Raw genomic sequence first — 17,113 nt, forward strand, 5'->3', positions numbered from 1 at the left:
TGATTAAACGAATTCTCTAACTGTCCTAACACTTAAATATGGATGTTTACAATTGCTTTCATTTGTATACGCATATTTAGATAACTCCCCTGTGCTGGAAAATGGACCCTAAATACTGCCTTCTCTGGAGTACAGTTGTGTTCGTTATCGACACATTATCGGGAATCCTGGGTTCGAATCCCGGGCGGGAGATGTTGTTGTTGTTATAGATTCAGCTACTCGGAACAAGTTCCAAGTAACACAGGCTATGGTGAACCCATAACTTACCTGGCACAGGAGCGGGGCAAGTAGCACGAGCTATGGTGAGCCCGTAGTGGACTTACCTGGCACAGGAGCGGGGCAAGTAGCACGAGCTATGGTGAGCCCGTAGTGGACTTACCTGGCACAGGAGCGGGGCAAGTAGCACGGGCTATGGTGAGCCCGTAGTGGACTTACCTGGCACAGGAGCCCCGGCTGGGCACGTTTCCTATCACCTATAATGCCTGTGTTCACCTGATAGTATATAGGTACCCAGGAGTAATGCGAGGGTTGTGGGGCTGCATCTTGGGCTTGGTGTCCCGCACTTTCATTCGTCGCACCGCTCCTGTGCCAGGTAAGTTACGGGCTCACCATAGCCCGTGCTACTTGGAACTTGTTCCGAGTAGCTGAATCTATAACAACAACAACAACAGCCCTTTCATTACAACGTGTAACATTAGAGCAAGATCAGCGGTCAGATTAACCCGTTCTCACAACACAATGTAATTGGAATTTTGTTGTTGGCGGATTTTAATTTTTTGTTGGAGGATTTGGAATTATTTGGTTGGCGGATTTGGATTTGTTTGTCCTCCATGTTCTGATATCCTAGCTCTTGGTCCTCATGTCCCAGTTCATTGTCCTCTAATCCCAGCTCCTTGTCCTCCAATCCCAGCTCCTTGTCCTCATATCCCAGCACCTTGTCCTCATATCTCAGCTTTGTCCTTATATCCCAGCTCCTTGTCCTCATATCCCAGCACCTTGTCCTCATATCCCAGCACCTTGTCCTCATATCTCAGCTTTGTCCTTATATCCCAGCTCCTTGTCCTCATATCCCAGCACCTTGTCCTCATATCCCAGCACCTTGCCCTCATATCTCAGCTTTGTCCTCATGTTCCAGCACCTTGTCCTTATATCCCAGCTCCTTGTCCTCATATCCGAGCTCCTTGTCCTTATATCCCAGCTCCTTCTCTTCATATCCCAGCTCCTTGTCCTCATATCCCAGCTTCTTATCCTCATACCACTAAATCATTGTCCTCACATTTCCTATTGCTGTATAGTCATAGATCCTGGTACTTTCTCCTTATAATTTTCTATCATACCGGTTTCCATTAATTAACCACAGAAAACTAATCCTTTATATATCTTATAAATAAATAAATTATTATTATTATTATTATTATTATTATTATTATTATTATTATTATTATTATTATTATCACTTACTCTGGAGAGAAGCCACTTATGTGGAGTATCTTCATTTGTTTGATGATAGTTGTCTTGCCTGACTCTCCAGCACCTGTAGGCGATCAAGAATGTATATGTAATACATTTGTGATACCTGATGCATACAGTTGATACAGCTGTATCAATTGTGCCACGCCCGTGATGCCTAATGCATGTGACGCCTGAAACATATATTATAGGAACACATGTAAATCATTATATCAGGCTTCTTCATTGTGAGGATATACATGTTCATTGTGAGAGACTTCTCCATTGTGGCATCAGACTTAGTCATTTTAAATTAAGGTCAGACTTCTTCATTTTGAGATCAGGCTGCCTTATTATTTAACATACGTTGCGTCAGACGTTATGCCATGAAATACATATTAAATGAATGCAATAAAAACAAAGTAATTAATCCCTGTTCCCCTAAACTATTTCCCTAGCCTAGTGATCTCTTCCTGTTTCCCCTAAACTGTTCCTTAGCCTAGTGATCTTCTCTTCCTGTTTCCCCTAAACTGTTCCTTAGCCTAGTGATCTTCTCTTCCTGTTTCCCCTAAACTGTTCCTTAGCCTAGTGATCTCTTCCTGTTTCCCCTAAACTGTTCCTTAGCCTAGTGATCTTCTCTTCCTGTTTCCCCTAAACTGTTCCTTAGCCTAGTGATCTTCTCTTCCTGTTTCCCCTAAACTGTTCCTTAGCCTAGTGATCTTCTCTTCCTGTTTCCCCTAAACTGTTCCTTAGCCTAGTGATCTCTTCCTGTTTCCCCTAAACTGTTCCTTAGCCTAGTGATCTTCTCTTCCTGTTTCCCCTAAACTGTTCCTTAGCCTAGTGATCTCTTCCTGTTTCCCCTAAACTGTTCCTTAGCCTAGTGATCTTCTCTTCCTGTTTCCCCTAAACTGTTCCTTAGCCTAGTGATCTTCTCTTCCTGTTTCCCCTAAACTGTTCCTTAGCCTAGTAATCTTCTCTTCCTGTTTCCCCTAAACTGTTCCTTAGCCTAGTGATCTTCTCTTCCTGTTTCCCCTAAACTGTTCCTTAGCCTAGTGATCTCTTCCTGTTTCCCCTAAACTGTTCCTTAGCCTAGTGATCTTCTCTTCCTGTTTCCCCTAAACTGTTCCTTAGCCTAGTGATCTTCTCTTCCTGTTTCCCCTAAACTGTTCCTTAGCCTAGTGATCTTCTCTTCCTGTTTCCCCTAAACTGTTCCTTAGCCTAGTGATCTCTTCCTGTTTCCCCTAAACTGTTCCTTAGCCTAGTGATCTTCTCTTCCTGTTTCCCCTAAACTGTTCCTTAGCCTAGTGATCTTCTCTTCCTGTTTCCCCTAAACTGTTCCTTAGCCTAGTGATCTCTTCCTGTTTCCCCTAAACTGTTCCTTAGCCTAGTGATCTTCTCTTCCTGTTTCCCCTAAACTGTTCCTTAGCCTAGTGATCTTCTCTTCCTGTTTCCCCTAAACTGTTCCTTAGCCTAGTGATCTCTTCCTGTTTCCCCTAAACTGTTCCTTAGCCTAGTGATCTTCTCTTCCTGTTTCCCCTAAACTGTTCCTTAGCCTAGTGATCTTCTCTTCCTGTTTCCCCTAAACTGTTCCTTAGCCTAGTGATCTCTTCCTGTTTCCCCTAAACTGTTCCTTAGCCTAGTGATCTTCTCTTCCTGTTTCCCCTAAACTGTTCCTTAGCCTAGTGATCTCTTCCTGTTTCCCCTAAACTGTTCCTTAGCCTAGTGATCTTCTCTTCCTGTTTCCCCTAAACTGTTCCTTAGCCTAGTGATCTCTTCCTGTTTCCCTAAACTATTCCCTAGTTTACTGATCTGTTCTGGTCCCTTAAAACTGTTCTTGAACCAAGTGACATATCCTTGTCCATTAAAAATATTCCCTACCTTCGTGATTTTTTCCGTGTTTTCCAAAGCTATTCCCTAGCCTAGTCATCTCCATGCTTCCCTAAACTATTACTTAACCTATCTCTCCCTGTTTTGTTTGTTAACTATTCACTAGCCTACTGATCTCTCTCTCTCTCTCTCTCTCTCTCTCTCTCTCTCTCTCTCTCTCTCTCTCTCTCTCTCTCTCTCTCTCTCTCTCTCTCTCTCTCTCTCTCTCTCTCTCCACTTACCCAACAACAAGATTTTTATGGCTTTTTTGTATTCTTTCATCCACGAAGATATTTTCTTTTCCAATTCCCTGCTTTGTCTTCTTTCAGGGTTAGTGCCACAGAAAACCATCCTGGAATCTGGGAGAGTCAAACTAAATATGTATGGAATCAAGTTCTTGTTTAGAAAAGACACAGTCAGCTGTAATGTTTCGGATTAACTTGTCGGCAATGACTGAATGTTTTCATTAAATGTTCCTTTTCTTTAGTGTTTCATTAAATGCTCATTTTCTTCAGTGCATCTTTATCACAAATTCAATCACTGATGAACCCACTTTCTGGTGTGTGTGAATATTGGTCGGAATATAATATATAGTTTGGAGGTGAAAGGTGTTATGTCTGTGTGTGTGGGGAGAGGTCCCTGGCGGTGAGTTATTGTGACTAGTGATGGTGGAGCAGTTATGTTTGATGGTGGAGCAGTTATGTTTGATGGTGGAGCAGTTATGTAACCATGCAGCGCTTGTGTGCACCTGCCTCTCACACACGACGAGACACCACTGTCGACCCCCATCACCATCACCGCCACAGTCACCCCCTCCCTACCTACCAATACCTCCCCCGCCGCCCCTCCTTCTTCCGGAATCCTCCCCCACCACCACAGCCATCTTCTCCCCACCTCCCCCAGTAACACCATCAGAGATGGAACTGAAGAGACTAGATCACAACAGAGAAGACACTGATAGGAATATACAAGATTGACTCTACAGTCTATTAAACTTTAAAAGGTCAACTGGAGTATATAGACGGAACAACAACTTCAAGCCCAACAATGTAGCGCCGAAAACAAAAGATACTCTTTCAGCCATAGGCTTATAAACTGATGGCCCAGCCTTCCCGCCGAAGCCGTAAATACCAAATCATTGCTGCAGCTCAAAATCCAGCTGGATAAAAGTATCAGGAAAAATGGGGAGGGGGGTTTGACAAGCCGCCGGCTATCTATTCTCGCCGCGGCCACTAGAGACGTGGTACAAGTGACACAAAGAGCTACACTTCACTCGTCCGTAGTCAATGTTAGGTAAGCATTGTTAGGGAAGCACTGCCACCCACTTCTCTCGTCTGAGATTATGTTGTCAGACGATAAGGGAGATATTCTGTATCATCTGAGATGCAAGGTGTCTGCCTCGAGGAAGGACTTCCACTACGTTACCTCTAACTTCTACTCTAAGAAAACCATTGAATGTTCTCATTTGCAAGACCCTTGTGGTTGTAAATTATCATATATGTATATATATTTACGGCAGAAAATATAATTGTAGCGCTTAAGTGGAGAGAATTCTCACATCTTTATCAGCTTAACTGTGATTTGGATAACAGCGATAAGATCTTTTGCTCCTTCCTAATCCCTCGCTTCACACTTGATACACTGCTGGGACATGGATAAGAAAATATAAGACTATATGTCTTGGAAAACCGGATATGTCAAAAAATGCAATATTACGTGTCCCAATATTGTGAAACTTATCCTAATTAGTAAATGTGATTTTCATTAAGGTAAGATAATTATCAGAAGAAAGCGCTTAGAGAGTAAGACAATATAGCATTTGGAAGGAATATGAGAACAAGGTACTGAAATATGAGGACAGGTGGAGGGAATGGTGCCCAACCACTTGGTACCATCGAGGATCGAACATCGACCCTGCAAGTGGATGGTGTTTATTTACTAAATATCAGCATTTCATAGGTACCTCATACTAGAATCACTTTTTATTAGCTGAATCGTATTCACCACAAATTTTTATTGTTTAGCATGAAAGAACCTTCTGAACTGCGCTCGCCTCGGGCGGCAGCAGAAGGCGGCATATTCAAAATAGTGCGGGAAGCATTAGGCGGGAATTTTAAAAATAGCAAATATAATGTGGATGGGGTCCATAATATACTAACTAAACTAACCTCAGAGATGAACTTTAGTTAAAAGTTTCCTTGGAGAGATATTAGCTATGCACTAATGTTTTAGTTACATAGATTTTTAAAGTTTTTAATTAAAATCGTGATGAACCTAGTCATTTCTTGTGTCTTGATTTACCACTAACAACAAAATCATGCACCATTTCTTGCTGTTTGGCTTTATTTCTAATCTATTAAATTTCCACACTGTATGTTGTTGTTGTTAAAGATTTAGCTACTATGGTGATGGTGATCCCGTAATAACCCACACTGTAAAAGTAAAGCTCTCTTATAGTGTGTAACTGCCATTCCCCGTACACTTGACCCGGGATCTGCAGTTTTACCTAAATTTGCCTGAATTTACTTGAGGACCACTATCTAGTGGCCTCGACGAGGACAGGAATCCGTCGGCTTGTCAAAGGTCCTCCCCCCTCCACATTTGTCCTCATTATTTTATTGACCTGGATTTTAAAATTTAGCAGTTTATCCAACACCTATTGAGAGAACAATATCCAACCAACAGAGAGAAATTACGATAGAGTTTAGCTAAGAGAGGAGTTATTACAGAATATTGTTCAAACCGAATTAGGAATTTAGTACATGCACTCTATGGCCAGAAAACATTAGCATTTAAAAATATCATTATCATTTTATCAATTCTGCTTGAATTTACCTACTTAAAATTATCTGTTAGATTAAGGACCTGCCCGAAATGCTGCGCGTACTAGTGGCTTTACAAGATTGTAAATACTATGCTATGTATTCTCACAAACCCAATGTACCTTCTTGTATATAAATAAATAAATATATATTGATCAGTTTAGACCAAAGCGGGTTATCGCTATATGTAGCAAGGCTATAAATTGCCTAGTTCAAGTTTTAAATATGACCATAACAAATGCATCTCACGTTTTAAACGTGACCAAAACAGATAACAACTATAGCCAGACGAGAATTGGTCTATACAACACCTGCAGCGTGTTGCTTGTACTATACTGATGAAACATGTGATATCAGGTGACATCATTTAAAGGCAGGTTCCATTCATTCTAATTTGTGTCTTGAGGTGTCAGGACAGCTTTACTCTCGGTGATAAGGCTGTGACTGCCTCTATCTAGCTAAACCCAGTTACTGAAATCCTGTTGATAAGGCAGTGGGCGAGGAATTCATCTTAGATGGTTAAGTGTCAGTGGATTACACTTGCTGCTACCTTGAGTTAAAATGTTGTATGACAATGGTACACTTAGTTTAGTTCATTTATTATGCACCCCATACCCATCTTGTGGGCGGTAGTGGAAAGGGTTACAGAGGCACATAATGGGCTCAGGGACTGAACCCCACAATTCATTTAGCTAAGCAAGTTACAATCTTGATGAGCTAGTTACAAAATTCAATATAAGTCGTCACATCAACAATGGGTTCGAGATCGACCACAAGTACAAATTCTAAATTTAGCAACTGACATATGTGGAGAGCTAGTGTCACAATATATAGGGAATGTTCAATTTTTGGGGGGAACTATGAATTTCTCTAATTAGTGAAGCTATATTCTACTAATTCATTTATTAGATAGAAAACAAGTAAGGTAAGCAGAGTTAATAGATGGGGTAGAAATATTATGATTTTCTATCACATGTTTGATAAAACTTATACAACGTATAAATATACTCTCAGGGAGGCCTTATAGCAGCCTAGGCTGTAGTAAATACTCCCATTTTCTTCATCTATTTGGCGCCTTCTTTTGATAATTACTTACTTAAGGCATCGACTATTTAAAGTCGAGTTTTGTTTTTACCTATTTACATGGAAGTGTGATCAATCTTGCCTATTTTATGAATGTAGCGCTTGTCCTGGGGAATTATATAAGCCGTGACCTTCCAGATAGGAACTGACCACGGGGAAAGTCAAGTTTCAGCTATCCAGAGGACACTGGCCAAACTAAAGCAATGGAGCATATTATGTTCCATTTGTGGCAAGGGAGAGTCACTAGTCTTGACTACTATAAAATAGGGCCGTGAATCTATAACAATTGGACACCGCTTTACAACTTTACAAGCCAACAAGCTTGTTCGTTTTTGTGTTGCTCACGTGGCCTCCACAAAGTGAGGTGATTGGATGAAATGATTGTGCCCAAGCTTACCACCAAGTCACAGCCCCGTTCCTGTGCCAGGTAAGTTCACTACGGGCTCATCATAGCCCGTGCTACTTGGATCTTTTGTTCAGAGTAGCTGAATCTAAAACAACAACAACCACCAAGTGCTGTCGGGTCGTTGGGATATAGCCTTGGCTCCCAATGACTTTTGTACACAGTTGGTCGAGTGGTTAAGGTACCACTCGACCAACCGAGTGGTTGGTCGTGGTATATAATAATTAGTCTATTATAGGGACCCAAAATGGTAAAAATATAGTTTACTGGTTATTTTAAGGTTTATTACAAAAAATACCTAAGAGCCCCCTTAAACGAGTTCAAATGTCTGCAATAACTAGGGCGCGATCAATACTTGCTGGGGAAGATGGATGGCTGAGTGGATCAGTGCCTGTGGGCAGTGAGAGGGAGAAAGACGGTAGATATATGAAGCTTTAAGAGAGGGAGGGTACATGGTGAGAGGAAGAGATGAGAAGGAAGGAAGCTGGAACAGCTATTGTTAAGGAGAGAGGGGTGAAGGGGGGGGGGGGAGGGAATTGAATTTGAATTGAACTATCAGGGGAAAGCGCCAACCCATTATCACTATATAGCACTGGGAAGGGGTCAGGATAAGGATTTGGGATGGGACGGAGGGGGGGGAGAGGGAAGAGAAGGGAACTATCAGGGGGGAAAGTGCCAAGCCATTACGACTATATAGCACTTGGATGGGGTCAGGATAAGGATTTGGGACGGGGAGAGGGGAAGGAATGGTGCCCAACCGCTTGGACGGTCGGGGGTTGAACGCCGATCTGCATGAAGCGAGATCAATAGCATCTCCAATATCCATCCTGCGGGTGGTAATGGAAACGTTTAGAGGGGGCGGGGAGAGATAGAAAGCGGGAGAGGGAAATGAAGAGAGAGAGAGGAAGGACAGGGAAGAGGGGGGAGAGAAATGGAAGGAAATAGACTTCCGGAAACGCTGTGCGTACTAGTAGCTTTACAAGAATATAAACACATCATGCTATATACTCTCATAAACCCAATGTAACTTCTTGTATATATATAAATCAAAAAGAAGGGAGCATGACTGTAACTCGGTGACGGAGAACAACCGCCCCAGTACTGTTGTTGTGTCAGCCAGTGGTGGTGTGGGTGAGCTTCCTGTCTTCCAATATATCTTCCACAGTCCCAGCCTGGCCACACGCACACCAGCCGTAAGTGTCCGTGATGTATGCTTCTGTAGTGTCTTGTAGTAAGTGGAGTGGCTACGGTGGAGGAGCCAGCGCTCAGTTTTGAGGGCTTAGGAGCTACCCAGAAGTTCCCATTATCTACGTCATAATAATAAAAATTAATTGTGTCTTGGGACAGGCAATCAGTGTATTCATACACGTTAGGCTTGTATTGAGGTATACCTTGTATTGAGGTATACCTTACATTGAGGTATACCTTACATTGAGGTATACCTTATATTGAGGTATACCTTATATTGAGGTATGCCTTATATTGAGGTATACCTTATATTGAGGTATACCTTATATTGAGGTATACCTTATATTGAGGTATACCTTATATTGAGGTATACCTTATATTGAGGTATACCTTGCATTGAGATATACCTTATATTGAGGTATTACTGTTACAACTGCAACAGTAATTAGGATATTGTCATGTCTTAAGTCAACAAACTTGACAGTTGTTTGTGTTACTATGAGAACACTTTACAGGCTTGCTTTTTTATTATTATTAAAGGTGTGTGTTCTTTTCAGATGAGTAGCGGCAAGGATTACGATTACCTCATTAAGTTCCTGGCACTTGGGGACTCTGGTGTGGGAAAAACAAGTTTCTTGTACCAATACACGGAAGGTTTCTTTCAACAGCAGTTCATCTCTACTGTCGGCATTGACTTCCGGGAAAAACGCCTGGTAAGGCATTCTCCCTATTCTCCTATTAAATGGGGAAATATCCTGCCTATTTTATTAAATGGGGATATATCCTCCCTATTTTATTAAATGGGGAAATATCCTCCCTATTCTCCTATTAAATGGGGAAATATTCTCCCTATTCTGCTATTAAATGGGGAAATATTCTCCCTATTCTGCTATTAAATGGGGAAATAGCCTCCCTATTCTGCTATTAAATGGGGAAATAGCCTCCCTATTCTCCTATTAAATGGGGAAATATTCTCCCTATTCTCCTATTAAATGGGGAAATATCCTCCCTATTCTCCTATTAAATGGGGAAATATTCTCCCTATTCTCCTATTAAATGGGGAAATATTCTCCCTATTCTCCTATTAAATGGGGAAATATTCTCCCTATTCTCCTATTAAATGGGGAAATATCCTCCCTATTCTCCTATTAAATGGGGAAATTTTTGTTCCAAGAATGCATTACTGTAGTAGGATAGAGCAACTGAAGCTGTCCAGAAATTACAGTACTATACATGCATTCAAAATTTGTATAAGTTTAGGAAATGACCAACAATACTGGAAACTCGACAAATGCCTTGAGCTTGTGTAAAACTTCTTTCCGAGTATAATTGCCCCTCTCTAAACTATTCTACCTTGTATACCCAAAAAGGTAAAAAAACAAAGTGCCCAACATTATGAAAACACATGGCATGGTCTCGCAATTTAACAGGGTGAAAAATTAATGTGATTTTGCTTAACATCAGCAACCTACCTAGTCCAATCTTTGCTCACACTTTATACATGCTATTTTGGCACTATTTACAACAGCATCATAATTCTGATGCTTTAGTGATATTAAAACCACTATAATATTCATTCTTCCTTGGACTAATGAACATTGGCCTTGATAGGTGGGTAGCCTAAGCTTTTATGCTTCAGGATAGGCAAAAATGCATCTAATTTGATGCTTGTCATATCATGGAAAGACTACCTAACAAGGCTGATAATAATAATAATAATAATTAATAATTCATTGCGTCTGGGGTCAGGAAGCCAGAATGTATTCATACACGTGTTGGCTTTTATGGAGGTACCCCACCCCATAGGCCGAATTACTAACACCGCCTAGGACATAACCCCACAACAACCTGACTAACTCACCTACTTACTGCTAGGTGAACAGAGGCATTGGGTAAAAGGAAATGTGCCAAACCATTTTTGTCCCGCCCGAGATTCAAACCCGGAATTGTGCATCGAGAACAAACACGACTGCACTACCAGGACCCTAATGATCCGGTAGGGCCATTATGATGATCATTAACAATGATGATCGATAATTTTACTAATTAACATTATGGTGCCATTAATTTTACTATTTGACTGCAATTCTTATATTGGGGATGATAGCTTACAAATTACTTCATAAAGTGCGAGGACAGACTAGTTAACTAGTTTTCTTTTACTTATTATATGCTTGTACAGTATGTTCAAAAATCCTTAATGGAACTTGCATATCTCAAGTTTGATAGTTTGCGTAAGCCTTATTTATATTTATCTTAAAATGAATGAAAGGTTGGCCATTTTAGCGAGATAGAAGCAGATAAGAATAAGTGCCAAAAATTTGGATCTTTGCTTTTTTTTACATAAATTTAAGTGTTGAGAATAATGCCCTAATATTGATTTTAGGTCATAAAGTTAATCTCTTGCAGATATACCGCGGAGATGGATCTGGTCGTGCTCAGGGTGTGCACTTACAGCTGTGGGATACTGCGGGACAAGAAAAGTACAGGGCAAACAATTTTTTAGTTGTGTATTGCATCTTTAACCTGAAATTAATCATAAGTGTCTTGATAGATATTCATTTAGATACTGTACTTGTACTTTGGTTTTTTTTTTTTTTTTAAATTTTGGTTTGAATTGTATTGCAAATTTTGAAGAAAAAAAATACATTGCAATAAGTCCTACTATGCATGACACTCGTTTTTGTAGAAAATGTCATTTTGGTTTATAATACTCATTTTAGCACTGTATTGTTGCACTTTTATTTACATCAGTACGGTTATATTTTGACGAGTTCCTTTCCTGCTCTCCTGCTGTGTCTGTATATACTGTAACACCTACTGTTCCTAAATGCAAGTCATTCTCTCATCTTCTTTCACATATCATTGGGTTCTGTAGCACAGTGGTCTACGTCCTTGGCTCTTGAGGGGTCCCAGATTCAGTCCCCTGGCAGGTCAAAAACATTTAGGCACATCCCTTTCACCTGGGAAAGGTCAGTAGTTGACCTAGGTTGGACCTTGATAAGACTAAATACAGGCTTCCTGTTCCCAACAATGGGGAATTATATGCTGGCTTATTCTGCTTATATATTTCCCCCGCCATCATTCTCTGGTTATTCTTAGTTGTCACATTTTTGTTTAAAAATACTTAAATTCATTAATAATTTGTTGATGAATGTAATCAATTAAAGGAGTGTGTTATCTTTTAGCGGGTCTTGTTCACTATAAAAGTCCACCATACTTGCATATTTATAATTTTTCCCTAAACATCTTGCCTTCTTAACTTCAGTGTATCAGTCTCCCAAAACAGATACTGTATATTTAACTTAGTATAATCATAGTTGTGCCAGATTATATACTGTGTCTTCAGTATGGTATATAAAATCGAAGTACACTAGACCTGCTTCTAAACGTCATTATTTTAAGCATTGTTTTCGTAGATAAAATACAATTCTGTACTGTACTTGAAACATTTTAAGTACTGTAGTGAGGTATAAATCCATTCAACTGAGAGAGTAGTACCAAGAGCAAGGATGGAAAGCTAACTGCTCCTGTAGTACAACCAGTATGGATGTAGCTTTGAAACCACTAGCTAATAAAACAAGAAGTAATGTGAAACAACATTGTTGGCAAACGATAGCAAGAGTTAAGGACAGTGTGTGTGGATGGTGGTGGTGGGGACGGGCTAGCATGAATGTTAATGATGGTGTTGAAAGAATGTGTCGACCCTGAACGTGCGTGAGCTGGCAGTGTGGATGGTTGTGAATAGCATTAAGACTCTTGAGACTTACAGGGGATCAGGGATGATGGAGGTGCCTTTTATGAGACGTAAGGCGACGTGTGGAATTCATTGACTCGGGGCTTTGAAGCAGCCAATAGACTATAATTTTGAGGGTCTGTCCTATGTGAAACCCCCATGAAGGATTTTGTCTGTGAAATGTTCTGTATTATTTTAAGTGCAGTACAGTATTTAAATTTGTATAACAGTATTTCCTGGTAATGTAACTTAGTCCCATAAGAATGTTGATACAATTATGTATGCTGCCTCTGGTGCATATTCCCATTGTAGAATTTTGGTCTAATGTATTACAGGCATATAACACACTTTTGGTGAGATTTTATTGAAAAAAAATTAAATGCATGCTTTATTTGAAGTAAAATAAATTTTGTCTTGTTCATTTCCTATTTGTTTCTTTTATTTATTTCTCTCCGTTTTCTTCTCTCTTCCTCCAGCTGTCATTATTCTCAAGTTTCTTATTTATTCTACTTGTTCCTTTGTTATGTTTCACCATTGCTCGAGAGCAAACATCATCACCCCTCAACATTCACACAATTACCAATTTCCTTGATATATATATTAATGTGAATATTTTATAGCATTGCCTATCAAAGACATTAATATATTTTTATCTGATACAAATAATTTTTTATATTACAGGGTCATTATTTTTGTAACTTTTTGGATTCATGTTGACATTCCATAATTATAATTCGTAAAGGTATATTCATTGGTTTTTTGTTCATAGCATGAACTTAGTGTACACAGATCAGCATGGACTCGGCAGGCTAACGATATGTTCTGCGTGCAGAGTTGGTATTGCTATGCTTAAGTTGATGCTAATTTGGCATTTATCATGAGGCATACTTTAGTGAATATATTTTTCCATGTAAGGTTTGCTATAGTTTTTTACTCTATATATTGTAATTTCCTTTTATATACAGTATATGAAGGAACTTTTATTTAACCTTACGGCAAATGAATTGCATGTTTCCTCGCGTAACTTAGCACAGATAATTTATGCTTTTGCAAGTACCGAGTAATTTAGCCCTTTACGGTTTGAGGTGTAAGTTTATTGCTTGGTATTTTCACTAACCCCAATGTCACAGGTATATGTGATGCAAGGAGATCTAGGGCTTGAGAAAAAAATATAAAGTATTCTTGATTGTAATAAATAATATTAGCTCACAGTTTGAATAAATTTAATTTTATTAACACTTAAGTGTACAGTTCTCTCCATTCTCACATATGTCTGTGAAATTTTCCTGCATTTAATAGAGGTGCATCAAGCACAAGTATAGTAAAGGGTTCTTGCTTACTAATGTGCACCATCATTTTTGTAGGTTTCGTAGCTTAACTACAGCATTTTATCGGGATGCCATGGGCTTCCTTCTACTGTTTGATTTGACTAATGAACAGTCATTCCTCGATATTAGAAGTTGGCTGGAGCAGCTTAAGGTAGGACTAGAAATATTATTTTCTCCCAAGTTTGTTTTTTTTAGTTGAGTAAATTACCATTAATTTTTTGTCTTTATAATTCATTCTTGCCATTTGTTTATAAATGCAAAGCTGTAATAACTTCATACTAACACTTACAAGAATACCAATTGTTCATAGCACTACTGTAACCTGTGTAGTATATATATATTTACACTATACAGTATTTGATTTCAGGGTGTAGTATTTATTCCAGGTTCATCATAAATTTTTTTTTTATTACCTGTAATCCATGTAAGCTGTAAGCTGTCTTGCCTCCTCAACAAAATTTTCAGCCACAGAATTGTCTCAGCTCCTTTGCTTCCTTCTAAGATTGCAAATTCTTCTAGCCGATAACTAAAACTTACACCTGCTTCACGTAACTGACCCATGTCCATACTGAGTTTTGACAACTGCATCTTCTTGATTTCATTTATTGGCACATTTTGCCATCCTTATTAGGTGCAATATCTCGTATTTAAAACTAAAGTGTTAATATTAGTGTCCTTCCATTTTTACATGTTGCATGTTATCCCTATTATAGTATGGAGGGGTATTATTTTGCCTGGTTGCAAGTTTCCAAACGGTGCACTTCCCGTGACAAATTCCTGGTCTGTGTTCACCTAGTTAGTTGCTTCAATGCATGAAATTCTTTTTACTCGCCCTTCACATAATCAGCATTGTTAGATTAAGGGTCGCAATTACGGTCAAGTGAAGAACAAGAGATAAAACTGTTCAGAATGTGATATAGGTTTCCAGTTGATGAAATTTATATTAAAATAAATGTTATAATTTTTGACATCCCCTTTAGACTAGTATAACAACAGCCTTACTTTTTGCAGGGTTGGCAGTTAATACCTCATGGTCCAAGTTGTTGGTTGTAATACTTTATTTTGTTCTCATATATACCACCTTGTATGCCTGCCAAGTGGTAAATTGTATACTCTTGACTGGCATGGTGCTCTATCCTAATACACTAACTACCTTCCACTGTTATGCCAGAGGGAATCTCAGCTGTCTGCAGATATAATAAGACTACATAAAGGGAAGCAACTTTCCACAACACACTTTGTGATGTATCTTGAGGTTATCTTGAGATGATTTCGGGGTTTTAGTGTCCCTGCGGCCCGGTCCTCGACCAGGCCTCCACCCCCAGGAAGCAGCCCGTGACAGTTGACTAACACCCAGGTACCTATTTTACTGCTAGGTAACAGGGGCATAAGGTGAAAGAAACTTTGCCCATTGTTTCTCACCGGCGCCCGGGTTCGAACCCGGGACCACAGGATCACAAGTCCAGTGTGCTGTTCGCTCGGCCGACCGGCTCCCAATGTAGTACAGTACGGATACACCACATAGATATAGCATCATCACCAACTTCGGTATAAACGTTAAAATTATATCACTGGATTATGGAACAGAAATGAAAGTAACTCGAATAAATCAATAATTAATGGCAGCAAAAGAGGGAGGGGGGGGGGAGGAAATGGTGTCTTTGAAAAGTTATCTTAATGAGTATGCAGTGCTGTAGTGATGAGTACTGTAGCATAAAAATAATACAGTAAGTGTTTTGTGCCACAATCAGAATAAGTAGATCAAAATAAATATTTGCATGTATGTGTTGAGGCAAGTATACTTGATGGAAACAAAAAATAGAAATTCCCATACTAGACTGAGGCAATACACCTCTAAAATTAAAAAAAAAAAATTTTTAATTTTGCTACATAGTAATTTAGTTAATTTTAAATCAATTGAAAATGTCATAATCAAAGTACAGTAGTTTGAAATATCAATGCTTGTACATGGTACTTAATCAGTCAGCAGATATAGTTGGTTAGTTAGACTAGTTAGACCTGGTCAGAGGCATTTCAGGAAGGCCTGAAATGCTACACGTACTAGTGGCTGTACAAGAATATAAGAACTCTTGTATATATCAAAATATATTTGCCAAGAGTTGTCACTGGAACAGTTGTATATTTATTATTATCCAGGATAGGCAATTAGCTACATGTAATAAGTTGAATATTTATAAATTCGAATCAGTGGCATGTGCAGGAATGCTCTTTTTAGTATTTAGAGCCAGCTCATATGTTTGGAAATACGGGTAATGTATTAGGGGTTCCCAAGTTCTGAAATAGAAATTTGGATTTCCTGAGCCAGAAGTAGGCCTTTCTGAAATAACCTGATGAGTTTTGACAGTGTCCTGTAATCTCATGTGTGGTAAATCCACCAGTAAATGACCAGGGTATGGAATGGTCTTCGTTTTTGTGTAGCCCGAGATATATAATATGAGGTCGGAAAGTGTTTCTGCAAGTGTCGGAAATTAGCAGCAAGAAGCTATTGGCGTGGTAATGGTAATCCACAAAGGCTGTATTCATTGGTATTAGTACAGAAATAAATGGTCTGCAAAATTTTCAGATGCTCCAATACTTTACCTATGCCTTACACTAGACTTGCTCTATACGTTTCCTGAACTCTTGCCTCTTATGAAGTGGTTGAACCTTTGAAATGTCAAAAAACAATGTGTGTTAAAAACTGCTCCATTTTATAGTACACATATTGGAGAAGCCTCTAATTTTCAACTCTGGTACTGGCATCCTGAATGATAGCTAATAAATCATGAATTAATAGTTTTTAACACAGCTTAACTCTTTCTCTTAATGCTTACGTGATGAGGGGATGTAATGTACTGTATCCTCCATAAACTCCTAACGTTGTTGTATATAAACCTCTCTGTGCTAGCAGCAACCTCGTAATCCTGAAAGGCTTGGTAAAGCCTTTGAAAATGTTAGCCTAGAAGTAGGTTTTAGATTACTGTATATATATATAAAGCTTGAATTTTTTTCAGACTCATGCATACTGCGAAAATCCAGACATAATTTTGTGTGGGAATAAGGTGGATCTTGTGGATCGACGTGTCGTGTCAGAGCAGCGGGCTAAAGAGGTTGCTGAGAAGTTTGGGCAAGTTATTTTTATTTGAAAGTTCCTAGTTTCACAACTTTTTTTTTTTTTTTTCATATGGCTATTTTGGTTAATGAGTGTTTAATTTGTTAATCTACTTATGGAAGCTAC

The 17,113-nt window shown here is 39.2% G+C and overlaps 2 protein-coding genes across 6 annotated transcripts in view; one reads left to right on the forward strand and one right to left on the reverse strand.

The window, feature by feature from the left end:
* The window catches only part of LOC123746318 (guanine nucleotide-binding protein G(olf) subunit alpha), a 19,408-nt gene extending 11,283 nt beyond the window's left edge, over positions 1 to 8,125 (reverse strand). Inside the window, exons 1-2 of the mRNA XM_045727720.2 lie at positions 3,558 to 8,125; positions 1,462 to 1,534 (exon numbers count right to left, since the gene is read on the reverse strand). Of these exons, the coding sequence (XP_045583676.1) occupies positions 1,462 to 1,534; positions 3,558 to 3,666 (182 nt within the window). The 5' untranslated portion in view covers positions 3,667 to 8,125. The remainder of the gene's footprint in view (positions 1 to 1,461; positions 1,535 to 3,557) is intronic.
* The window catches only part of LOC123746320 (ras-related protein Rab-27A), a 43,528-nt gene that overhangs the window by 10,976 nt on the left and 15,439 nt on the right, over positions 1 to 17,113 (forward strand). For 3 of the 5 annotated variants that reach the window (XM_045727723.2, XM_069314942.1, XM_069314943.1), the window contains exons 2-5: positions 9,369 to 9,524; positions 11,221 to 11,294; positions 13,912 to 14,026; positions 16,890 to 17,002. In XM_045727723.2, the coding sequence (XP_045583679.1) occupies positions 9,369 to 9,524; positions 11,221 to 11,294; positions 13,912 to 14,026; positions 16,890 to 17,002 (458 nt within the window). Of the gene's footprint in view, positions 1 to 8,573; positions 8,817 to 9,368; positions 9,525 to 11,220; positions 11,317 to 13,911; positions 14,027 to 16,889; positions 17,003 to 17,113 lie in introns of those variants that run through there. The other 2 variants (XM_069314944.1, XM_069314945.1) reach the window with 2 other exon arrangements.

Source organism: Procambarus clarkii, chromosome 80, assembly GCF_040958095.1.
Source record: "Procambarus clarkii isolate CNS0578487 chromosome 80, FALCON_Pclarkii_2.0, whole genome shotgun sequence".
NCBI classification, from domain to species: Eukaryota; Metazoa; Arthropoda; class Malacostraca; order Decapoda; family Cambaridae; genus Procambarus; species Procambarus clarkii.